General features: G+C 43.1%; 3 protein-coding genes across 7 annotated transcripts; 1 reads left to right on the top strand and 2 right to left on the bottom strand.

Moving 5' to 3' along the window:
* Positions 1-1,155: 1,155 nt before the first annotated feature.
* nfyal (nuclear transcription factor Y, alpha, like) lies at positions 1,156-6,871 on the bottom strand. Of its 2 annotated transcripts, none has more exons than XM_071903253.2 (9): positions 6,772-6,871; positions 5,821-5,926; positions 4,722-4,868; positions 4,266-4,397; positions 4,047-4,149; positions 3,736-3,905; positions 2,803-2,976; positions 2,522-2,632; positions 1,156-2,265 (listed from the first exon to the last, which is right to left on the bottom strand). In XM_071903253.2, the coding sequence occupies exons 2-9, from the start codon at positions 5,899-5,901 to the stop codon at positions 2,200-2,202; spliced, it is 984 nt and encodes a 327-aa protein (XP_071759354.1). In that variant the 5' UTR covers positions 5,902-5,926; positions 6,772-6,871; the 3' UTR covers positions 1,156-2,199. The 2 variants fall into 2 exon arrangements, with proteins under 2 accessions (XP_071759354.1, XP_071759355.1); XM_071903254.2 differs by having other exon boundaries at positions 3,754-3,905.
* A 360-nt stretch (positions 6,872-7,231) lies between these two features.
* Positions 7,232-9,222, top strand: ngrn (neugrin, neurite outgrowth associated). 4 transcript variants are annotated; one of them, XM_071903244.2, is made up of 4 exons: positions 7,232-7,350; positions 7,539-7,792; positions 7,905-8,015; positions 8,149-9,222. In XM_071903244.2, exons 2-4 carry the CDS (start codon positions 7,563-7,565, stop codon positions 8,735-8,737), a joined length of 930 nt encoding a protein of 309 aa, XP_071759345.2. In that variant the 5' UTR covers positions 7,232-7,350; positions 7,539-7,562; the 3' UTR covers positions 8,738-9,222. The 4 variants fall into 4 exon arrangements, with proteins under 4 accessions (XP_071759345.2, XP_071759346.2, XP_078144204.1 ...); XM_071903245.2 differs by having other exon boundaries at positions 7,239-7,350; positions 7,546-7,792; XM_078288078.1 differs by having other exon boundaries at positions 7,239-7,374.
* Positions 9,212-25,158, bottom strand: sort1b (sortilin 1b). The gene is made up of 20 exons (XM_071903243.2): positions 24,559-25,158; positions 22,571-22,630; positions 22,240-22,313; positions 22,051-22,153; positions 21,176-21,349; positions 20,690-20,763; positions 19,152-19,201; positions 18,580-18,707; positions 17,616-17,760; positions 17,192-17,347; positions 16,582-16,688; positions 16,196-16,298; positions 15,841-16,012; positions 15,103-15,293; positions 14,749-14,938; positions 13,926-14,042; positions 13,674-13,782; positions 13,448-13,560; positions 13,105-13,234; positions 9,212-11,814 (listed from the first exon to the last, which is right to left on the bottom strand). Exons 1-20 carry the CDS (start codon positions 24,823-24,825, stop codon positions 11,800-11,802), a joined length of 2,478 nt encoding a protein of 825 aa, XP_071759344.2. The 5' UTR covers positions 24,826-25,158; the 3' UTR covers positions 9,212-11,799.
* Positions 25,159-25,614: the final 456 nt, after the last annotated feature.

Here is a 25,614-nt window from a genome sequence, read left to right as displayed (position 1 = left end):
ATCTGTTAAATATCAGATTGTAGTTGAATTATCTGAAAAAAAAAAAAAAAAAAATCCACCTCCATCATCGATTAGTTTCATTCAGTTAACGCTGACACAAAGCTAATTTGGATGAGAAATGACAGAAATTAGTGGAAATATTCCCACTAGTTTGATTTTACCCAGCAAAAACATGACATTGAACATTATTTGGTTTCCCTGGCCATTCACATGGGAAGATGCAAAAATTCCCCCCCAAAAAAAGTAATGGTAAACTACTACCCAACACTGAAAAGGACACGGGATTATTTTGATAGGAAATAAATGTGCTGACCCTGCCTTGACCTGCCTGTCCACAGCACTATAAATCTGCTGTAAGTGCTTGGTCTGGTCTTCCAAAATAAATTTAAGCCTAATGGCTGCTACTTCCATTGATAGGCTATATCTTGTGTAACTGCACACAAATCATAAAACACCAAAAAAATAAAGAAAGTGGGAAAAACCTAGCAGGCCCAATTAAATCGCATATAAAGAGTGTGCCTCTTAGGCTACACAAATTGAAAATATCACACTTCATCATCTTTCATCCCTAAAAAGTAGAGGGTTTTTGGCTAATTTCCACAGAATTGTGATCTAAAGGTTGTCTCAGCTTGTTTCATATTTTTGAGAGTAAATGGAAAACAATACAAGGAAATTTGAGGAATGCAAGAGCATTCATATTTCATGTTGTGTAACAGTTTGTGCTATACTATTTTTATGACATCTATATATATATTTTTTGATTGCCATCATGAAAGTAAAACTCACCAGGGTTTATTGTTGAAATGATTAGTTTAAGACCTTAAATGAGAGCTGGTGGCCTCTGTTGCTGAGGACAGGACTGGAAAGCTTCAAGGCAGTCTGGGATCAACCTGTATTACCCAACTGTAGGTGCAGGCTGGACCACTGGTTGAGGATATGGCTTTACTGTATTTTCTTAAGCAAAGAAGCTTTAAGCATCAGTATTGAGTTGGGGTGTGTACATGGAAATAGCCCAAATGGTAAAAATGAAGACAGCAGAATATATGTATGTGTAAGTCACAGATTGAAGTTCTTAAGTCTGTACTATGTTTACATAAACCAAGCCATCCCGATAACTACACAAAACTGGGAGTGAAAAAGTAACCACAAATAAACTTAACACTTTGATAAAATTTAATGAACACAAATTTCATCATGAGTTAAACATCCAACTTTTTTCATTATTTAAAAAAAAACATCATTGTAGGACTGCATCAGATGGATAAAAAAAAAAGCTATTATCTACAATTTAAATAAAAAACACCCCTACTGTGGACTGACAGACAATGAATAAGTAACTACATGGATACAATGTGATGTAACATTAATGAGTTGTCTATTTTTTCTACAAACATTGAGTCTAATCATGAAAAAGATTGTATAAAATACATCCAGATAATTGGGCACCTTATTCAGTACAGCTGATACACACTAGGGAAAAAGAAATTCTGTACAATATCTTGACATCAGTATCAGATTTAAGTCTTTTCTCAATGGACTAAAGTTGGACTTACTTGATTTTTCTTCCCACAATATGTGGATATAAAAAAAAGAAAAGAAATCTCAACATACAGGACATCACATAAAATATATAGGGCACAAGTGTATAATAAATTCACTTTTCACATGTAAGTGTGTCAACTATCATTGCATTTCTGGAAAAAAACAAACAAACCAAACTTAAATCTGTACCATTTACCAAAAATACTTAAAGCAACAAGCATCCACTGGTGACGAATTCAGCCTTTTGATTGACAGAGTATGGCTTCATAGCTGTCATTTCCAAGGTTTCCACGAGTTTGGCCCTGGTTCCACATAACTTCACATTTCACTATTGTCCAAATAATATGTCCGTATGAAAAGCAAAGCGGCTCCTAAGTGCTCTGCTGGGTCAGCTGAGCAGGGAGCCATCCTCAATTTCAGAGGAGAGGAACAGAGGAGTCCACAGGCTCAGCGGCCACATGGCCAGCTCCTGGAAGACCAATGAATGAGTGAACAAATAATGGAAGAAACCCGATGGCGAGGCTATGGTTCGGTGCATGAGTGTGGGGCAGGTGAGAGTACGGGTGAGAGGAGAAGGTGCAGCAGATGGGTTAGCTAGGGTGAAGAGTCTCAGGCAGGGTGGAGTTCACAGATGGAGGCATTATGTCGGTGACGGTGCTATGAGACTCGGATCATCTGAGCCACTGTCTCGTCTGCTGCTGCCTGCGCTGCCTCCTGCTGTTGCTGAGCGAGAGAGGACAGAGAGTCCGGTCATAACAAAATATGAAGAGTTTTGTTCCAAAATAAGATGCCTCACTATCAAATAAAGTGACACTTGTCCTTACAAAATGATTGACAGAACAAAATTACAAATGATGATACTTTTCAGATGAAGGTAGGTAGCTTAAGTCCTTGGCTGACAAAATGATAACACTTCCACAGAATGGATCCTCGGTTTTATATTGAATGACAAACTACAGGTAATGTTGTTTTTCCTTACCTGTGCCAGGGCCAAAGACATCTCTTCCTTCTCCTTAGGTGAAAAGAAACGCCCTCCATCGCCCCGCTTGCGCTGCATGGCGTGACGGTGGCGAGACTCATGTAGGTATTTCTGACAGAGAGAAAGTGGTGAATTGGACTACGGCTTATTTAATGTTGTAAACAGACATTGTGTGTCCAAACTTCATCAGGAATCAACCGCCATGCCAGTGTTGTATTCCTTTACACATGCAGTGAAAACCTAGGCTTATGTGGTGTATGATGATGACCCATGTGCCTTACCCTCCTCTCCTTGGGGATCTTGCCCTCAGCCTCCAGCTTGGCCCGGGCCTGTCTTCGCTTCAGGATGCGGTGGTACTGCTTGGCATTGACATACAGAGGCTCCTCCTCCAGCATCTCAGCTCCTGGCAGGGGGATACGCTGCATAGTGGGCACTGTGCCACCTCCAGGCACCATCTGAGAGAGAGAGAGAGAGAGAGAGACACATACAGGCACACAGTGCTTAGAACCTCTGGCAGGGAAAGGGTAAAGACAAGTACAAACTGAGACAGACACGCAGGCACTGTGCATGCTGGACACGCACAGTGGCCACATGACCTGGAATTATAGACTAGGACATCTAAGGCTATGGTTACACTTGTTTTCAAATGTGTCTACATTACTTTCCCTCCCAACTCTTAACCTCTACATTGTGTACACACTGTGGCTGGATTGCATCCAGACTAAGTGGAATTCAGATAACATAGCAAACCTGACAACTTCCATATCTGGTTTTGAGGATCTGATAGTAATGTGGGAAAAATCAGATTTTTGTGTGCCCAGACCTCTCACTTTAACGCGTCCTGGCATGATCAGATAAAAAAAAAAGTTGCATTGAAATGTGTAGTTGTAAGGACATCTAATGCACACGCTTTTAAGAACTTATCAAATGTTTCAAATGGCACGAAGGGCAATAAATACATTTCAAGAGCAAAAGTCTCTATCGCATGCTATAAATAATAATACAATTTTGATTAGTGCCAGAATATTCTTTAAATTAGTGGTACTGTGCACAGTGCATGCCGTGAGTGAGCATAAATTTTGTTGTTAGCGACAAAATTACTGATAACTAAATTTGGTGCGTAGGAGTGGTGCTCTTATTAATTCTTTGACCTCCACCACACAGCCCACCCCTGTGTGAGGCTAGGTAAAAGTAGGTAATAAGATGCTGGGTACCTCTGCGCAGGGTCTTACCATGACCATTCCACCTGCATTGACCATGTTGCCGGAGACTGGCAGGGTGACGGTCACAGTGCCTTGGCCGCTGTTGGTGGTGTTGGTGGTGGCACCCCCCGCCTGTACAATCTGGGCACCTGCCAAGCTGGCGGCTGGAATTGTGATCATTCCTACAAGTACAAGGATCATCATCATCGTCTTGGTATTAACATCACCATTCTTAGTCAAAATGAATACTTGTGGTACTGCTGTTAAAAGTCTACGAAGTGAATGTAACAAAACCACAAAAGGTATAGAAGAGATGAGTTTACCTTGCTGCAGGACGGTGCCATCTGCATTGACAGGCTGGTAGACGATGGTCTGTCCGTCAGCTGTCTGGGCCACCTGCTGGCCCTGCACACTGATCTGCTGGCCCTGTGGGACCACAGGGGACGAGGGAAGACACTCATTAATGATGCTATTATAATGTCAAGGATTTGCCAGTCGAAGCTGGTAAAACAGGACTCGTCAGAATGGGGATGGAAAATGACCTGGTTCTGTCCAGCGGTGATGGCTGTCTGGGGCTGCTGGATGATGATCTGCTGCGGCTGACCCTGCTGGCCTTGCAGCTGCAGCGTCTGGCCGCCCTGCAGCTGGATCTGGCCCGGCTGCACCAGCTGGATCTGCACATGCACACAGTAATATCCACAGGTTGGCTTGGCTCACTTCACCTTTTTAATAAGATGGTAAATACATAATGTCCCAGCAGTGTTTCCTTTAAATCCATTATCATTATATACATATCCAAATAAGAGGCATTCTTAAACTGCAATGCCCATTGGAGCTGATCCTGGAATAGGAGTGAAAGTAGGTCTCAGACTAAGCATTTCCTACACCCTACACATGTACCCAATACAATTGTACAGGAAACACTGCGTCCCAGTACAGGATAATGCTGTAAGATTTGCATGCTGATCCTGATGTAGTAACTGCACTGTATCCCTCACCTGCTGTAGTCCCTGGGCTCCGGACACAGGGACCTGCATGATGGTCTGGCCCTGACCCCCCGACATGGCCTGTACCATGATGGGTTGCCCTGACGACGTGATGAGCTGCCCACCGCTAACCTGCACCATCAGAGGCTGGCCCTGGACCTACACAGAAAGACAAAAAACTGTTTTAACAACACAATATCTGTTAAGTTACCTTAATACCATGGCCATGATTTAGCAAGCAAATGATGTCATTCAGGAACATCCCAGATATCAAATCTTGGTTAATGGTATTTGATGATTTTTCCGTCATTCCAGCTGTTTTGGGATATAAAAATGAATACATAATGCAAAATGGAAGGAACCCACTGCCATTTCACAATGACAGTAAGAAAAATATAGCATGAGATGAGTGCTAAGTGACAGCCTGTAATGACTATGGATCCATGTAAGACAAGTGGCATTCAACATTCAATACTGAACCCCACAAGGTTCTCCTACTAGTTACAAAACACATCCATAACACCTATGTTTCAGATGGCTGTGTCCACATCATGGAGAACAAGGTCTGACTTGTGAAACCTGCTTTTAAAAAGGAAAGAAATGGAAAACATAACTTTGATAAACAATAGTCCATTGACAGCCATGAGCATAGAAGCAGAGACCTGAGGCTGACACACGTGACACACTGTACTGAGTCAAGAACATGCAGCTCAGGCAGCTATAGGACATGCTAGGACGGAGGACGAACCAAACAGCACTGATATGGGTCATGAACCATGCAAACTTGTAGGCTGTAACACTGTTGTGACACTGTGACACAGGGCGGCGGTCACACCACTACCTGGAGTGTCTGCACTTGCTGGCCCGAGGCCGTCACCACTGGCGCCTCTGTTTGCAGCTGCACAGCCGTCACTGTGCCCTGTGTCTGCAGACAAGGCAGGACAGCTACAGTCTCGGGCAAGGAACTACACAGCGCAGATATCTCAGCACTATCAGTAAAGTTGACTGGTTCAGAATGGTTTAATTCTGGATACCCATTACCTGTGTGCTTACAGCTTATTGTGTGACAATCTTAGTGTTCAAAACCAACTTTATTTGAGCAAATCCTCACCTGTTGTTGGATCTGTCCATTGGAAGTCTGCACAACTATCTGCTCCCCAGTTGTAGTTGTGGCAGTGGTGTACTGCTCCATAGCTAGTTAGTGTTGCGGTCCTCCCCTAAGACATTAGAGACAGAGACATGTTAAGATGATGATTAGCAACAATGTCTTTCACATTTGACACCCCGCCTTCTTAAAACATTAGGGATAGAGACATTAGATGATTAGCAATAATGTCTTTCACATTTGACACTCCCCTTCTTGAATACCCCCAAAGACAAGGTTTGTGTAGCTGTTTACTAACGTTACATGTTGCTAACTCATTGTGTGTAAGGCAATACATATAACGGTATTTAAATAACCAACGTTAGTATTCCTTTAAGCCCAATTCGTCACGTTAGCGTGTCTTTTTGTCTAAATCGAAGGGGTGGGACATGACCCCATATTCCGATATAGAACAGCTGTTAGCTTGCTGTGTGGCGTTATGTTGGCATGTTATTTTCATGGGAGAGCTAACCAGGCTAGCGTTAGTTAGCTAGCTAACTATATAGCGTGGCAGATGTCAGAAAACGTAGAAAGATAACGGTTAACTGTTAGCTGGCTAACGTCACCCGGCCAGCCAACACATAAATGTAACGTTAGGTGAGCTGTTGTTAACATGATCACCATTTGCTAGCGAACATTTACCGCTAGCTGGGTGTTAACGTGATCCATCATCCCTTTGTTTGAGATTCGAGACTTTAGCTAGCTAGCTAACGGTCGTCGACCACACAGATCATGTTTCCACACAACAGCCAATGTTGGGAACAAGAACTTATTTGCAGGCTACCCAGCCGGGGACGGAGCGGTCGGAATCAAACTGTCATTCGATTTTTGCATTTAGTGGGGTTAGTAATTTGGTTGGTCCATGACAAACCAATCCGTGCTGACAACTACCAATGCCTTCAATCGGGTCTCCCTTACCGTATCTTCGCTGTCCGGTTTCCCTCTGATTGGCTCTAGTACAGCTTTCTAAAGCCCAATCACCAAAGTGAGCGGACAAAATGGCGCAAATGAAACAACAGCGACTGGGAGGAGGTGCGTAGCTGCTGCTTGAAACATAAAAGCAGGATTCCAGGTGCAAAGCCCTTTGGCGCCCGGCAGATGTCACCATTTGCATTCATTCACACTAGCAGACCTTGTTGTTTGTTCCTTTGCAAGCTCCCCAGGGATATAATGCTGTCATTGTCTACGAATTACACTGTACTTGCGAATCACCGCGAGCTGATAAAATATTATGCTGTGGTATTAATAGTTACATCTTAAAGGTGAACCTCCATGTTCAGGCCTAACCAATAATTACGCCTCCACTCCAGCAGCTGGCAGTACCGAGCCTTTGTGCTACGAGGCTCGTGCTACAGAGTATATTTGCGGAAGTACATAAATTTCTAGTGGCATCCACACGAGTTTTGTTGTGTTACTCCAGAAAATATTAGCGCATGTTCTTCTGGACAGCCTCTTGACAAGACCTGGATGCTGCTTAGACCTGAGAGGCTTGACAAGGTGAAGGTCTCAGATCTGAACAAGGTCGGTTATTAGGCACTTAGATTTTATAGCTATTTTGAAACAGAAGCCAATACCTGCATGTTAGATAGCTAACTAACACGCTATTAATTAGCCTCTCTAACAAAATAGACTAATAGTATTGGTTCAAAGAGGATGACACCAGCTGTCTCTGTGTGATTCCACAGTATCCAGACCAGTGACCCTTCAGCATGGCCAGGCCCCTGCGGGTCTTCTCCCTGCTCTCCAGACTGGGTCCTCTGTCAGTGATGCCCACAGTTTCTGCAAGGAGCTGTCGGTTTGCAAGCAGAGATGCCAGGGCATGGACGGGACAGAGCCGTGTGCACAGAGCCTCAGACAGAGCACCAAGACAGAGCCGCGAGATGTTTGATGACGATGTTGACATGGAGGATGTAGAGGACAAGCTCCAGTCCTTGATTGAGTGAGAAGCAGCACCATTAATTTGGACATTTTCTCATATATCTAGACCTTGGTGCATACTGTGTTGGCAAGCCGTGACAAGTTAACTACATGTTCGCTCACTTGTTTTCCAGTGAGGAGAGGAAGAGGCAGAGGACTGTGAAATACCATGTGATGAGGAGGCAGATGACTCCATCAGGAGCTCCAGAGAGGAAGCTGAGCTGGGATGCTATCCAGCAGATCAGGTGAGGAGCTCTGTTTTGCAGTAGTGACCCATGCTTCATTCAGTCCAGCCACTCACACAAGAAATACCTCATCTTTCTTCAGTGTAATTGTACAAATGACACTTTACAGCATCAAATGTTACTCATCTTTCAGATATCTGAAGCAGGAGCAGCCAGAGGAGTGGACAGTGGAGCGTCTGGCCGACAGCTTCTCCGTCAGCCCCGATGTCGTCCTGAGAGTCCTCAGGAGCAAGTTCATCCCCACTCCTGAAAGAAAAGCCAAGCAGGACACTAATGTAATGGCTAGACTCGGTCAGCAGGCTCTGTCTCCAGGTGGGACAGGGCAGGACAAGCCAAAGTTGCCTGGGCAAAGCACACCAGCCATCCTGCCCAGTGGAAGTAAAGCCGGTGAACTGGTCACTGTGGCCAAGCAGACTCTGATACCTGGAGGCAAAGGCTCGGCATCCCTGGTGACCAGTCCTGCCACTCTGCCCACCCAGCTCTCCGTCTCACCGGCTGGTTTTACTAAACATGCCTCAGTGACAGCAAGATCAACAGAGGAAGACAGCGCTACCAAAAATGATGCTATGGAGGAGGAAGAGGAAGAGGAGGAGGACTGGGATGGACAGGTGTTTTCAGAGAGCGAACTTGAAGAACTGATGCTAACAGCAAAGATTTCTCCTGTGGTGCAAGCTGGGAAAGATTTCTTTGACACAGAGGGGAATTTTTTGTATAGAATCTGAGAACGTCCTGTGTAGAACTGTTGGGTCATTAATGTGTTTTTCAGGCTGGCCTTGTTACATTTAGGTGGGATGCTCTGCTCAGCGACTGTCTACCACATCAGCTTTGTTGCTCAGTATCACATTAACTTAATAGGGTCGACTGTGTACACAGGTATTAGTAGGAAATGAGGCAGCGGACAGCGATGAAACTGATATGAATGAGTCCTGTGTTTGTACCTGTGTGAGATATCTTAAATTGCTTGCAGCAGCCATATTTCAAAGGAATAGGAACTTAGCCTGGTAACTGAGCACTTTGTGAACAAACTGAAAATGTCATAGACTCTGACACAAACCACTGTGTTAACTACACAGCCATACCTAGTTATTTTGCATATTACTATTTGCATTCTGCATTTTTACTTGCGGCTCTACTTTTGTCAGACACATTTTACATTGCTGGGAGTCGGAAACAAGCTCAGAAATAACGTACAGAAATAGAGGAACATGTTAATTTATTGGTCAACCCAAAGCAAATTGCCTCGAATATACAGAAGAGAAAAACATAGCAGATACAAAGATGTAACATTGTATATTTACAGAACCATCACAATGACTTATTAATTTATACAGCATTTTCAAACTGTAAGAAAAACGTGTCACCACCACTTAATGCAATAAACCTTCATTAAATAAGAATTCAGCAAGTGTCTCCCCAGTCAGTGTATAGCAGCTACATACCACTGTATCCACTCTGTCTTTTTAGGTTGAGGTGATTCTCACTTCAGACCAAAATATTTAAGTCAGAATGACATGAAACATAGCAGAGAGAACAATCAGGTTATCGTAGCCTATTTTCTTTTTCAAGCTCTGTGGATTAGAAGAAATCACTTCATTAAACATATGTATTATTATTGGAAATCAACATGCGATCAACTTCAATGGGAGCTTGTATGAAACAGACACTTTCTTCACTGTTTTCACAGGATTTGTTAACTTAGGCAACAAGTGCAACTTCGGGGTGTCATTGACATACCGGATGTAACTGGTCACACATTAGTTGATATAAGCGATTATCAGTGAATCCATGCTGGCCACACATTGGGAGGGCTCACATCATATTCCCCGCGCCAGGCACTTGTATAGCCACATCCAAACTATATATCACATTTACTGCACTCTGAACCTGCTCATCACAAATAAATAAAACCTGTACGAAAGCAATGCATTGAACACAAGACAAAGACAGATAATTGTGCAACAAATGTTTACAAGGAGCAAAAACCCTGTAAGAGTTGATATGATAGACAAGACATATTTGTTGAGAGGCAACGGCCAATCCAGTTATGTTTCAAAATCATAGCATCTTTGAATAGTTTCAGGAAGATAAAAAATACAGTAGTTCATTATGAAAGGCGTACCCCAGTTAGAAACCTTCAACAGTCCTGTGATTGTAGAGAATTTGCTCACCTCATATTCAAATACCAACAAAGACAACAGTGCAGCACAAATTGTCAGCTTATACAAACCAAGTCGTTAACTCTTCAAATACGCTAGCATCTGTCAATCATGCTAGACAACATTTACATAATTACATTGCTTTTCTCGTCGCTCCGGTGTTTCTGTCCTCGAATTAAACTGACGCATTGATTTATTAATTTCATAAATGAATGTTGTAAAAATAGCTGTAGATATTTACTACCAAACTAGAGATATTTCTGTAATTTCTGAAACTCTTCGAACCACATGACAATTTATTGTCATTTTGTCATTTGATAATTAAGTTGAAAAGTTCTTGTTAGTACAAAAACTGCTCAAGTAATTATAAACATGACCTGTATATACAACAAAATGACATGTTACAATAGTGATTATTACAGTTTCATCACATTAATCATTAGTGAGATCACATTTAGGAAAAATGTTAAACTACAAACTCTTAGCATACAAAGGACCTTGTGCTTTAGGCAGTCACAGCTGCAGACATTAATTCTTGAACTAAATCCAGTCTTGAAATAGACACACTTGACCGTCTTCCATAGTGATGTGTGGCATGAAAGATAAGCCTGGGTAATGCATTTCACACAATAACTTCTCCATGAATCAAAATGGACTAATTGGAGAGATTAGAGATATTGTGGCAATGAAAGTGTTAAATGTGCCTATACAATGTACCTAAACATGTTATTGCTATCAAACTTAATGCAAACGGCAGTTTCCACTTGCATCTTATTACTTAGACCAGAGATCTCAACCCATGTGCAACGGAGGACCAAGAGCACACAGGTTTTCATTCAAACCAAAGACTACACCAGGCAATTTCACCTATTGGTCCCTCCTTTGGTTGAAGGTTTGCTAATCAGTAAAATCACTTGATCTAGTCTTTGGTTGGAACGAAAACCTGCAGACTCTCGGCCCTCCATGGCACATCGTTCGACACCCCAGACTTCGACAAATACTTAATTAAAAGTAAGGATTAAGACTTGAGTGGCTTGGGAGAGTTATTAACCAAGCCACAGCAATCAACAGCAACCCTATTATCACATACCCAAATCAAATCACATCAACAATGGCAAAAGGAAAAAGGTTTATGTACAAGTGCATGAGGAAGAAGGACACACATCTTCAACAGAAGTGGGTAGTATTCCCAAGAGCACTCCCAGGTGATGGGAGAGGCAGAACCCGTAATGCAATGGTGGTGTATTAATATAACTAGCTTGCTTCAAAGCAGCAATCCATTACTCTGGTTCTGTCAACAGTTCAAATTACTGCATTAGTCCTCCATTCCCTAGAAAAAAGAACTTGGAAATTCAAACTCAACAGAATCAATAGTCGAAGCACAACACTACAAGCCCTCCTTAGTTCTCCTCAACCGTGGCATTAGTCCCAGGAAGCCTCTGTACATTCATTAGATACCTCATGGATGACAGCGGAGTGACGCAGACTCTTCGTCCGGTGACGGAGGCCAAAGGTCACGCTAGAAGGTGAAAGGAAGAAGTAGCTGGAGACGAAAGAGTGACAGGACAGCGGCCAGCCACAGGTCGGGCTGGAAACCTGTTGCTCAGTTGCACGACAGGTGTTGCCTGCTATTCAAGCAGGTCCTGTGCAGGGAAAACAAAAGAGCATACCGATGAAGCCGGAGCCGCCACAGAAGAGCAAACAAGGAAACACTGGCTATGTCTACATGCACGTTGTTTACCCAGTTACTCAAGTAACCTGGTTTAGGGTTAACATGTACAAATGTTGATTTTGAGAAACCTGGTTAAGATGACTGGTTTACTTCTATATTTCTGTGTCAATTCATTTCAGTCATCCAGGTAGTAAGATGTCCAAAAAAATAGAAACAAAATCCATTTTCTTGAAACAAAATCCACTGGACTTAAAATCATTTTAAGTCCAGTGGATTTTGTTTCTACTCCTATATTAGACAGATTACTGTTGCATTTAAACATCTTACTCCTTTCACTTTAGGCTTTCACCATCTGCGCAGACTCTCACAGGGTTATGAATTGTTATGAATTGTTTGGCGACAACATGAAACCTCCAGCAGCTCCGTAAGACAAGTGCGACTCTCATAGCATGTGGCATACAGTAGGTGTGCACAGCGGGACGGCTTCAAGGCTTCATTATACGCTCCGTAATGCTGCACAACTTGACAAATGAAGCCCATGACTTGCAAAAATGTTCTTTCCATTCTACATCTGTAAACTCAGCGCATAACCAGCCTCTCCCACCAGTCCTGACTCCCGACTCTCATCTGTAATTGTCATATGGATGAAACCGTATTGTGATATTCCCTGCTGAGAGCATCTGGAAAGTTTTAGGGATGAGTCTACAGCGGCAACTATAGCCTGGTGTTCTTGACATCCCCGATTCATTACAGTGAAAAACATAATTGCCTGTAACATCGGGCGTTAAGAGGATGGCACAGATTATTACTGGGATCATTTTTTTTTGCCATGTATTACAAGTAACCCACTCAGTCAAAAAGGGAGGAGGCTGCTGGCAGGTGACAGGCAGGAATATTGTGTTAATTGGTTAATTCATGACAACAGGGATTCTCAATTAAAGTTGCATGTAAACAGCTTAACCCAAATAAGAGCATGGTCAATATCCAGGCTAATCCATGCATGTAAATGCAGCCATTGACTGCCATACAAAAACCTCTCCATTTAGTTTTCCTAAACTCCTTTAGCTCTCTGAATTTATAAATGACATCTTGTGAGTTTTGAAGACACACATGTTTGTCTAATACCAGTGGTGGCATTAAAAAATCTACTTCATATTACCGCTATTGCAATACTATGGCACTGTCTTTGGAAAAAGTTGGTATCCTGAGTATCATGTTACTCTCTCAGTCTGTGTACGAGGGAGGAATGTTTCCACTGTACCTCGTCTGAGTCGTCATGGAACTCCCTCTTGCCGTTTTGACTGTGGTTGGTCTCCAGCGGGTCGTCGCCCCCCTCAAAGGCATTGGCCTCAGCGTGCTGCTGCAGCACAGAGTACCTGTGCACCAGGAACCTGCGCGGCACATTCAAAATACCGTCAGATCACCCGAAACACAGAAAAATTCAAACACAGAAAATTTAGAACAGAGGAAAAGCAACAGAAGAGAGTTGTCTACATATAAAGTATCAGATCCTGGACACATGTTCTTCTGATGTGGATTGGTTTAGGTTTACGAGTTTGGAATACAGTCACAACTATAAATACGGGCCAGAGAGTTACACCCACCTGCCGCCACAGACATATTTCTTGACGAAGATGACCCCTGCTACGATGCTGAGCAGCATGACGATGATGACTGTTATCGTGATGGGCACAGTCTTGGAGGAGTGATTCACCGTCTGCAACATAAGCAGAGGGACGGGACGGGAGCAGAAATGGGTAACTGTTAGCATAAAAATATATATATTCACAAATTTTACAGAAGTCTCAGTAGGCGGTTGGAGATACTGACCAGTAGTTCTGGGCCCAGCAGGTCACTGACACACCTCTTGCTGAGGTCGATCTCTTTACGCTCAGGCATCTTTCCTCCCTCACATTTATCTCCAGGGATTTTCCTGTAGCTGTGGACCAGCAGTGCATCGGTCAGTTCATGATCACCGAATGGAGAGAGAATGATATTTTGTTTAGTTGATGCTAGAGGAACAGGCTAATGCACTGATATCTAGAGATCTACTGGATTCAGAGGCTGAGACTGGAGCCTTACCCACTAGTCTGCAGTTTCTCCTCCTTTCCATGCAGACAGAACTCCAGAACTTGGCCTTTCAGGTCCGGCTGCTCCACACACTCTGAGCTGTTCTCCTTACGGTAGTATCCAAAGTCACTGCAAAGAGTTGCAAGATTGTTATTGTTGCAATTATTCTTTTTTTTGGTGTACCAACTTTCTCTCAACCTGCCTCATCTACTTCTACTTAAGTTAGTGATTTCTTACATTTCATGTTCAAGTTCAAGTTTATTTATATAGCCGTTTATCACATGCATGTCTCAAGGGACTTTACAGAGAATGTGTAACTAGATCTAACTAACCTAACTAGATCTAACTGATCAACAATCAGCCATAGAACAGTTTCCCAGAATGACTTTGACATGCCCCAGGGAATGGGCGTGAACTTGTTGCATTCAGCTGTGGGGCAGGTGGAGAGAGTGATAGCGACAGTGCAGCGAGAGTTCTTCCAGTCGAGAAAAAGAAAACGTTACGCCAGCGCAGCGTGTCTTGTGACTGCACTGCATTATGGTCTACTGATTATATGTAGCAATGCCTGTTACTCATTTACTCTCAGTACATTTCAAATGAGCCACTTTTTACTTTTACTTAAATAGATGGTAATTTTACTTCTACTCAAGTAAAATGTGAACCAAGTAACAGTACTTCTACTTGAGTAGGATATTTTGGTACTCCCTCCACCCCTGGTACATCAGAGTTGTTCTTACCACCAGAGAAGTCAAAGAAATATAAAACCAACACTATCATTCTATTTCTGGCCTGGTCGTTGAGTTTGGTATTTTGAGCCTGGAAGTTGAAATCTTACCACAGGAAGTCATCCAAGGTACACTGGCAGGGGGTCGGCTGGGTGTTGACCTGGTAATCTCGTCCATTCCAGCAGACGGAGTCTTTCCTTAGGCGCAGGAACCTCTCTTTGTAGCCCAGCATGCAGCCATCCTTGGGGTCGCTGATGTCATCAGAGTGGGCCAACCACTGCACGTAATCCTTATCGTCACCTAAAAAAATATATGTATATATTAGACAAAATGTGGTGGGGATCCGGAGCTAATCCCAAATTATTGACAAATCCTGACTAAATTACTGAATTACAAAACGATCAGCTAGTTATATCACATCAGGTTAAATACATTTCTTGTGAACGAGTCACCAAGTCACTCACAGTCTCTGGTGAGGAGCTCCCTGAAGTCGATGGTGACGGAGACCCAGTACTGGCTGATGAGCGAGTCTCTGTAGCCCCAGATGCTGACATTCATGGAGCGAGCTCCCGGCTCTGACGCCAGCCCGGTGAAGTGGATGGGGTCTTGGGTGAAGTTGTACACACCCCAGCACTGTCCTTCATCAGTGGAAAACCTGCCAGGACAACAAAGAAAGTACAGATCAAAAAGTTGAAAGTGCCCTGTGCGCAGCGGTGCTGCTCCCCGGGGTGCCGGCCGATGCAGGAAGAATCAAAGTCAAAAAGCTTGAGAGATTCAGCGCACACACCTATAGAGAACCTGACGCAGCAACAACGCGCAAAATGCACCGTTCACTCCTTTGGTTTTATAGTCTACAACCACTATGTAGTCTATTGATATAAAAAGAGTTGATCTAATTCTTTCTGGTGTGTGCTGAATTACTCAAGCTTTTTGAAAGAATGTACAGATATATCAGCATAATCTCAGGAAATAAAAAAAGGTAAAAATTATGCTATTTCATTAACATCTCATTTATCAAACTGCATCTTTCAACAGTGCCTATGTACATCCTTGAAACTGCTATTGTTTATGAGGTCTATGAATTGAAATTTGCATCCCAATGAGTTTAAATGTGACCAAGCACACAAGATAGAAGAACAGAAACAGCAACAACTAACATAGGTCCAACCCAAGCCTCTCCATTCCCTCCACCTATAGCTCACTTGATCTGGTTGATGGCTTGAGTGGTGCTATGCTCCACAGCCACCAGCAGGCCTCCAGAGTCCAGGATGGCGTAGTGATGAGGTCCGCTGAGGGCCTTCAGCCAGGAGTAGCCCCCATCATCAGACACATACACATCAGGCTTCATCACTGAGATGGCATCGCCAACGCTCCCTGAAGGGACACACAGCAGCAGCAGCAGAGGTCAGAAGGCAAGGAAACAACAACTCTTCCAGTTTATCACCACATCTGCATGATAAACCCCTTATTTAAAGCAAAGCAAAGAGAAGATATTCATGAATAATTCTGGATGGAAACTCTGCAGACAGCGCTGAGGGTGGTGAGTGGGGGAGTTACCGTGAGCTATGATGAGGCCCACAGCGTTCGGTTCAGTCAGCGGCAGCATGGGGATGTTCAGCCTCATCGCAGTGCTGTAGGCTGCGTGGATGTGGAGACTGCACTGTACAGACACAAGCACAACCAGCGTTTGATATCCGACTGTCCACAGAAGCAACATTGTGTGCGTTTTTATTGACTAGAGATACAAAATAACCCAATTTTGCCACACTAAAGGAATTTTAGCCTTGTTGCCATTGTAATTCAAAAGACATTTTATCAAAACTGAATTCATCATAGGTCATTCAACACTGTATCTTTCAAAAGTACACAAGTTTCCATCAAGTCAGATCAAGTTTCCACCCTCCTACATCTTCCTCCTGACACACCCGTCTCCTCTTGTTTACCTTGTCTGGGTCTTTGGATGTAGCATCACATTTGCTGTTGGCAGGTTTCTGCAGGGGAAGCCACTCCCCTCCCTGGTCAAAGGACACCACAGACTGCACTGAGCTATCTGGAACAACAAGACAATGACTTACATTCACCTGCCGACTTGGGCATTTAGCTGATGCTCTTATCCGCAGACAATGAGTACAAATAAGAGTGCAAGAGTCAGGCCCTGCCAATAATCCTGTGACCACAAAATGATCCTGTAAGACAGAAGTGCTGGGGAAAGAAGTAAAATAACATTTAAGGCGACAGATGGAAGGGATTTTTCGGGAGCAAATACAGTGAGCAGAGCAGAGGGGATATGATGGAGGTATGATTCAGTGGGGAGCTGGTAATGTGAGGTATTTCTGCTGAAGTGACAGCCTGCTCCTCCAGGCAGGCAGCTCATCTCACACTGAACAGCTAATGAAATATTTACATAAGGCCCCCCCCTCCAGTGTGAAATGGATAAGTCATACAGTGTGTGTCTGTGTCTGTGTATGTGTATGTGTATGTGTGTTTCTGGGGGAATGTGAGTATGTGTGTTGCTATTGGTATATCTAAATGCATGAATATGATCACAGCTACCTTCAGCCAGGACACTGGTGATGAAAACCCCCCGCAGGGACGTGACGTTAGTGAAGTCTGTGTCGCCCCCTGTGGTCGTATAAAGGTGGCGCTCCAGCGACTTCGAGTACACCGTGCCCCGGTCATCTGATACATAAATGGTGCCAAATCCTGTATCTGTGGACATTAATAACCATTGTCAGCATAGAGAAATTCACATTGGATCACACATAAAATAAAGATGCAAAGATTCAGAAATTGGAAATAATGTAATGGGGGGAAAAGTGTACATTCAGAATAAGGTATGCTTGATGATGATTGCCTGGATAGTGACTGCATTATTCAGGCACTGCACCGTTTTTTTTCTCCGCTCTTAAATGTCACCATCATTATACAGTATGGTGAGTAGAAGTGTAAAATGGCCCGGGGTGCCGTGCGGACTGACCTCCTGGTTCGTCGACGTGCATGAAGACCATGTCGTCGTTGGCTGCCAGGATAGAGTAGAACTGCTCATGGCCAACAGGGGGCAGCTGGGCCATGTTCCACACCTCGCCCTCATCCACTGACACATGGATCATCCTCAACATGCCCTGCAGAGACGGAGGGGTGGAGAGGGAAGGGAGAGAGACAGGCAGATGAGAGAGAGAGAGAGAGAGAGAGAGAGAGAGAGAGAGAGAGAGAGAGAGAGAGAGAGAGAGAGAGAGAGAGAGAGAGAGAGAGAGAGAGAGAGAGAGAGAGAGAGAGAGAGAGAGAGAGGGGAGGAAATGGGAAGAGTTAGGGTTTGGAGCGAAAATAACCCATGCAAATATATGCTAACAAGTCTACATACCCAGGAAAAGAAGAAGAGACTAAGGACACAGACACAAACATACCAGCAAACACACAGGATCTGTCCACACAGCTGTGCTCACAACATTACAGTGCTGAATGCAACAGAATCTGCTACCATGGATCATACATTTAACATGCTACTCATATTAGACTCAATTTCAGTAAATATGGTCCATACTGAAGGACAAACATCAATGTTGTTGTTGACAAGCATGACATTGTCGTTTTCTGTGGTTAATTTCAACATCAACCACTATTACATGGGTAAAATATCATACTACTTCCCATATTTATTACGAACTGATACTTCTCTTCGAAACCAAATGCAGAAATAAGAATAATATCCATTTTAAGTTTACCGATATTGGAAAAATATTTTCCTAATAAATATTTAAAATTCACTACCATGAAAATTATCTGCAGGTACTACGTGGCAGCTCCCCTCACAAATGCATATTGCATTTCAAATCAAGCAGACTGAAGCTTTTTCTGACATCTAAAGGTCTAAAGAATCAATATTATGTCTCTGTATATTGATCATGTTTCCCTATCTGCTGGTGATTTGAACTCATACTAACCTTGCCTGTCATTACAGAGGCAAAGAGGAAGCGTCCTCCCAGGCCAAAGGAGAAGATCTTACTGGCCACAGTCTTGACGGTTTTTCCATAGTCTGTTGTCCTCCTCAGATCCAGCATCCCCCGTTCATCTGGAAAATAAGAGAGGAAACGTTCAAAATTAAAATGCTGGAGGTGTAAATGTAACAGAAGTAGAGATGAACTGATTTGCATAATGTCTATTTTGGGAGAATTACAGGCTCCATCAGCAGCATACCAGTGCTGCAAAGACTTTTCCTCATCTGATCAGGGTCATCTGTCATCTTAGAAACAGTTTGTCTGCATTTTTGCATTGGGTTATTCTTACCTCATGCTTCAAATTATTATCCTTAAATCCAAATTGATTAATTGGTAACAGGAGTCTCAATATAACAATGTCCATGCTTATATTTTGAGTCAAGTTGGCTTGAGAAAGATACAAAGACATTATTTCCCATATAGTGCTCCTGTAATCTGTGTGAACAAACCTGAGGTCAAAACATTCAGGTTGGGCCTTTTTTTTATTTAAAGTTTTGCTTAATGAAGGTGTCACTTACTGCAGGATCCATTGAGGTTGGAGGAAAAGAAGATGGTGTTTTTCATTCCCCTAGAATGAAAAAGTATCAAGTATGTCAGATAAGCAGCCACACACAAAGTAGCTAAGCGAGAAGATTGTTGATAAGGAAGTTACAGTTCTCAGTGTGCTCAGTTCACAATGTACAAGGCCAGGATGCGGGTTTAATTTTGGCACATGTAAAGCTGGGGAACATTTCCTGCATGAAGAAAGAAATTAAATTTGTCTCACATTTGATTCTATATGAATATCTTTTCCCTTAATATGTTCGGCTGCATTGACGCAGTGGGACTCTGTATCATGTTTGATAGCCAGTGAATGTAGTTGGGTTTCGGCTTCATGATGTCCAGCCACACTGTTGAATATAGACTGATTGAGCATTGGAAAACTGACATCATGTTTGATTCCCACTGAAAGGGGTTTGTTTTCTTTCTGACGTTCAGTCACACTGGCTGAGGATATAAACAATGCTTGCTCGACTGGCACAGTCTTCCTGGCACACACCCACAGCCGTAGGAACCTGGTGTTTTGCGCTGATACTCACTCCTTTGTGTGGCATCACATGCTCTGGCTTATCAAATACAACCAGCATACAGCCTTGCCCTTCCTAAATATGTACTTTGCACTGAGTGTTGTGTTATGACTTCAGAAAACTGCTGCCCCAGTTGAGGTTGACCCATTTTCCCATGGCCTGTTCATATCAGGGTCAGGTCTTGTGGGACGATATGAAAGGCTGTCGGAGGAGAGACCGTGTTGTGCGTACAGCTCTGACAGACTCAGACTCAGCACCCTTAAAAATCAAAAGTAAACAAACATGCACAGCTGCCAAAGTGATTCAGTGATGCATGCTAGGAAATACCTCCAAAACGAGAATAGTGCTGCTAGGGCTTGGCCCAAAAGAAAAACAGCTAGTCAAACAGTCACCGACTGCAATGCAGTTTTATTGCCTATTTTGCAAAGGTGCAGCAACAATAAATATCTTGGGAGGGAATTCTGCACACGTTTGTCTCAGGCAAATCGATGTTCATATAAATCTTAGAATTAATCAGCAAGCTTTCCAAGGAAGAGCAAGCCAAGTATAATTTTAAACAAGTCAACACATGGCCAAACATACTTTGGCTTTAATCGCTCATATGGTACCTAATCTCCCATCTGAGAGAGAAGTGAAACTGTGTTCCCCTTACCTGCCATGACTACGCTTGTTAGAGGAACTCAAGTTGAGGAGAAGGACAATTAACCAACAGACATGTACAAGCAGAAATCACTTCCTGAACCCTTCGCCCTGTGCTAGACTGATAAGAATGGGGTTCCTCCACTCCTTCCTCATCCCGCTGAACAGAGATATTTCCCTGAGCTACGGTGACTAACGCTTCGACTCAGCTGCTCGAGGATAATGGATAATATTATATCACCTTGGTCGCTGAACACCTGAAAGAAGTCATAACACCATATAATTGCTTCCACTCATTCACACCTAGTGAGATAACAGATTATTCACTCATCACTTCACTCATCTCTTACCATTTCACCAGACACACCACGTCATGGATCTTTTTCCAGTTGCCACCAAAGTTGTCAGACAGCCACAGTTCATTCTGAGGACAGAAAATGATGGAACTCAAATTCCAACGGCCATGACAGCACTGTTTACACAGGATCACAGACACATACAGCTTGGTATATTAGAGCGGTCCATAAACAGTCCATAAACAGCACAGCTATCTGAATGAATGTGCCCAATGCAAACATGTTACAAATCATTGACCAGCTGGATTCTTCCTTGTATAAGGAAATTAGGAAAGGGTAAAGGTCTCTCTCTGCCTCTCCAATAATGACAGATTTATAACTATTAGCGATCTCAAATACCCACACACAGAACTAGAATAAGAAAGGCTTTTCTCACCAGGTCTCCAGAGAGCTAAGTGACATCCAAACAGGTTATTTTCAAAATGGACCGGACCACACCTCTAAACATTCACTGACACTTCACCGCCTCCGCCAACTTACATTGTTGCTGATGACCAGCAGCACACTGGCATTGTTAGGGTTGTATGTGATCTGCATCAGGGGGATGAAGGGCAGGTCCTGGTGGGTGAAACTGTTTCCAAAGTCACCAGAGACAAAGATCCGAGACCCGCGGCTTCCGGACACTTCGCCGGACACGTCGCCTGTCAGGATCACCTACGAGCCGCAGAGGACGAAATTCAGATTGATGAATAAAGATGGGAATTGATTCTGGCTGATGTTATAACACTTTACAGCAGAGCACACATTACAGTAGTGTTATTTGCAAGGGTGGAAGTAACTATTATTCATGTTATTGTAATTGAGTCGCTTTTTTGTGTACTTGTACTGAAGTATTGTATTTCACTACATTTTAAATCACATCCATTACAGAGTACAAATTTTGTGGCTCTCCATAAGCATCAGAAACTGGACAATCTTAAATTGACAAATTGAACAGTCAATCAGCAAAGAAGAGAAGAGTAATCTGGCTTTACTTTGTTTCTGCACATTATTTTGTAATTTCCAAGTTTTCCAGTTAAAAGAATCAAATTTGAACTCTGTCCTCCCGTCCTTTCAGAATTGCATGGGAAAGATCACATCTAATAACGTTCTCTTTTCTAAAAAGTAACTCAGCAACTTTTACTCTGAATACATTTTAAATGACCTGCTTTTTACTTTTACTTAAATTGAGTTTTACAGCAGTACTTTCACTTCTACTTAAGTAAAACATCAGCAAAGTAACAATACTTCTACTTGAGTCGGAAATTCCAGTACTCTTTCCACCACTGTGTATTTGTCAACAGTCCAGAGGAGTACGACACTGAAGTATGTGTGGGGAATTTTCACCCGGCAGATTTAATCGAGGCATGACTCACTTTCCCAGAGTTCTCGGGGCCGATGGCGATGCCAAACTCTGTTCTGATGAAGGTGTTGTTGATCAGGTTGGTCACATCTTGGAACGACTTTCCGTAGTTCTCACTGGCAGACAAGTTGGGACGGCCAAATTAAATGCAAACCAGACACAAACCATAATTGTTTCTAACAGGTCAGATCATGAGACATACCTTCGATAGAGTTTGGACTGCCCGAGTCTTAACATGAAGAATGGCACCTGAAAAGTCGTCAAAGCCAGGATGACCTGCCAAGAAAGGAAGGTTCAGCTTGAGGAAAGTGGGACATGGATCATTTATTAATGTGCATGAGACCCTGCTGTGAGTGAACTCATTATGTGATTTATGAGTGAAGTGAACCAGGCTCTGCGCTCACAGAGTAGCCTGTCATTTTCATATACAATCCGCTGAGTAATCTAGCCAAGTCTGTCCTACTCATGTCACAGCGGAACAACATTGCAGGAGAGATATGTTAAATGTAAACAGACAAGCATGTAACACTCACCCCGGTGCCATCTCCAACCCAGGCCAGCGACACTGATCCGCTCAGGTCGTTGAAGGCATACTGAAGAAAAAGATATCATGAAAAAACTTAATAGTCAGTTTTCAAAAATAATAGTACCAGTGTCACAAATACAAACCCATACATACAATCTCATATAACCATAAGTCAGAAACAATGTGGCAGAACAAATGTAACGGGGAAATAAAGTAATAGCTGTATATGATTTTAAAGGGGCCTAACTGATGAGGAATGTGTCTAAATAGCTGTGCAGATCTCAGAAACTGATGCCACATTATTAGCAGAAGTGCAGCCATTAAACCAAAAAAAGGAATGAGACACAATTCCTACACAATTCCATATTGCATGCAAAACCCATTTTTGAACTTTCACAGTATATTTTTGCTTTGACTAGCATCGTGTTTCCCCTCGCCAAGTGTTTAAGCATGGCTGACTAGTGTAAAAAGTGAAGCACCACTTATCAGCAAGCACCTCACCGAGCACTAGGCTTCAGACCAAATGCACTCATCGTAAAATTCCCCTATGGAAAACCAGTTAAAAACCAGAGTTTCTGTCTAACAAGAATTTTGTGTACATCAAGTCAGTGAGGCAGTCTGGGCTCTAACAAAACTATTAGGAGACAACTATTTCCCCAAAGGTCACTGATGAGATATACTTTTGCTTTCACTGTCTAAGCTACTACTGTTGCCTTATGTGCAACACTTAAATCCCTAATCTCATCAGGGCCCTTCACTCCTTAACTGTGTGCATATTCACTGATTGTGTAAGAGCAGGCCACTTCCAGCAGCTCATGCTATAAGCAGCTCTGGTGCCAGTGGGACCTACAGCAGTAACTTCCAGGGGAATGACCAGGGTGAGCCTGCAGGCCTGCTGCCTCCTGCTTAGAATACACAGGCCAATGAATACAAGGCAGCAATGCAAAGTCAATCACATGGCAATGAGGATCTAGGCAAATAAGCATCACACTGCTCTACTGGGGTCTGCTTACATTTTGCATTTGCTTTTGTTATGAGATCATTGCGCGATTGCCTAGATATTGTGTAAGCTGCATTAGCCTGGTGCACTCATTTCACGACTAAACCCAGTGCTAAAACAGAAATCCATAGCACATCTGGTGATACCAAATTTAGCCTACTCTCCTCTAGGATTTAAGTGCAAGGTCCTTAAGGACAAAGTAGTCTCTGTATCCTAACATCCTCTGGCTTCTGTCTGCCTTCACAGACAGACACAGCTTGCAATTACACAATAACTACCACACTGCCAGTCACAAGGATTCACCTAGGCCCGTTCCCTATCAACATTCAAGAAAAAGCCACATTCACACTCAGCGAGGCAGATAAAAGTGGGATCCTAGAATAAAGAATACAGTTGCATCCTTGAGCTGAACAAAATATAGGTCACAGCCATTAGAGGGACAGTAGAGATGTAACCTGGTCTGATAGTGCTTCCCTGGACCCCGAGCAGGACCTTAAGCATGAAGAATCATATCTGAAGATGTGATTCTTTCACTGCACTATAACGCCACACTACTTTTACTGCGCCAAAAAATAAGAAAGAAATCATCATGGCTGGCCAGAACTGGTACAGCAAGAGAAAACCTGAATGACTGCATGAGCCAGGGGAAGGATGGAATACCAGCCAAAACTTGTGTAGGCACATTCTTACTGTTTGCGGGTCAATTTAATGATAATAATAATAAATTATACAATATATTAATAGTATGCTTTATTTCATTTTTTTTTACAATGGAACAAAGAAACCTGCATACTGTGAAATATCCTCGATCTATGCTGGGTATCGTGGTTTACAGCTGAATGTGCTACCCAGGAGAAACAGCCTCAGTAGGCACTATGGATAGATGATTAGGCCTCAGCTTGGATACCTGGTTAGCACCTGCGCAGCTTAAGCAAATGGGACATCTAATTGTTAGACATGTGCAGAGTGTAACAGGACCTGTATTGGTAACTTACGCGGTGGGTGTTGTCGGCTAACTTGGTGTCATATCCTTGAAGAGCTTTACAGGTGTCCCCTTGCTCAGCGCTTCTCCTCTTTATCTTGTGCTTTGGTGAAGCAAGCCATCCAGGAACAGACCTCTTTTCGATTTTTTTCTCAGCTTTCTCTATTTTAGAATTCCTCACAAAAACTGACTGTCCGTATGGTTTGAATCCCTGCTGAAAATCCAAACCAACTGTGAAAGTGAAAAGAAAAAACAGCATACAGTGCCATAAAAGTCCCATTCTCGTTCTGTGGGTCACTGGCGAGAAAAAAAAAAAAAAAACACAAAAACAAAATGAGTCTTTGTTTATCCTAATCTTGCCTACAAATTGAAGGTCGCTCCAGCTCTGCCGCGGATGACATCAACAAAACACAGTAGTCCTGACAGCGAGTAACAGCTACTGCGGGCTTTGTATGCACGGGCTCATACGTTTCGAGGCGGAGCGCCCTAAGCTCCAACTGTTTCCCAGTGCAGCAGCGAAAATAACACCTGAATAGTACAAACAGATGAAAGCCGCAAATGTATTATTTTGACTGGATGTTTAAGTCCAATTATTCGCGGTGCAACTCCTTTGCCAAAGTGATACAATGTAACCAGCACTCAAATTATGTCTGTGGGACGTAACGCCTCCGCAGAGAGACGACGCTGTGATTGGCCCGTCTTCCGTTCAGACACACGCATACGTTGTTCTGATTGGTCCGACGCCGAGCGCACAAACTACAGCTACATAATTAGCTGTCAAAAGCCGTGTCGAGGTAGGTTGAGCGGTATGCTCTGAATAGTCCACACAGCAAGTTAATGCTGTTTGTGATGAACCGGTCCAGCCAGAGGCCTTTCTGCTCACAATGCTGGGAATTGGGCTGGCACTCTTCTGACCCATATCAAGCCCTACATGGATATGATTTCAGATTAGGAGAAATACAATTGTTGGTGACCAATTTTAAACTTCACACCAATTCACTCTCATAAAATTACACCAATCACAGATTTATGAGGGAAAATTTGGCCTAATTCCCTGAGAATGCACACA

This window comes from Centroberyx gerrardi, chromosome 14 (assembly GCF_048128805.1).
Source record: "Centroberyx gerrardi isolate f3 chromosome 14, fCenGer3.hap1.cur.20231027, whole genome shotgun sequence".
Lineage (NCBI taxonomy): Eukaryota > Metazoa > Chordata > Actinopteri > Beryciformes > Berycidae > Centroberyx > Centroberyx gerrardi.
The sequence above is the reverse complement of the archived record's forward strand: the minus strand, read 5'-3'. Positions and strand labels throughout refer to the sequence as shown.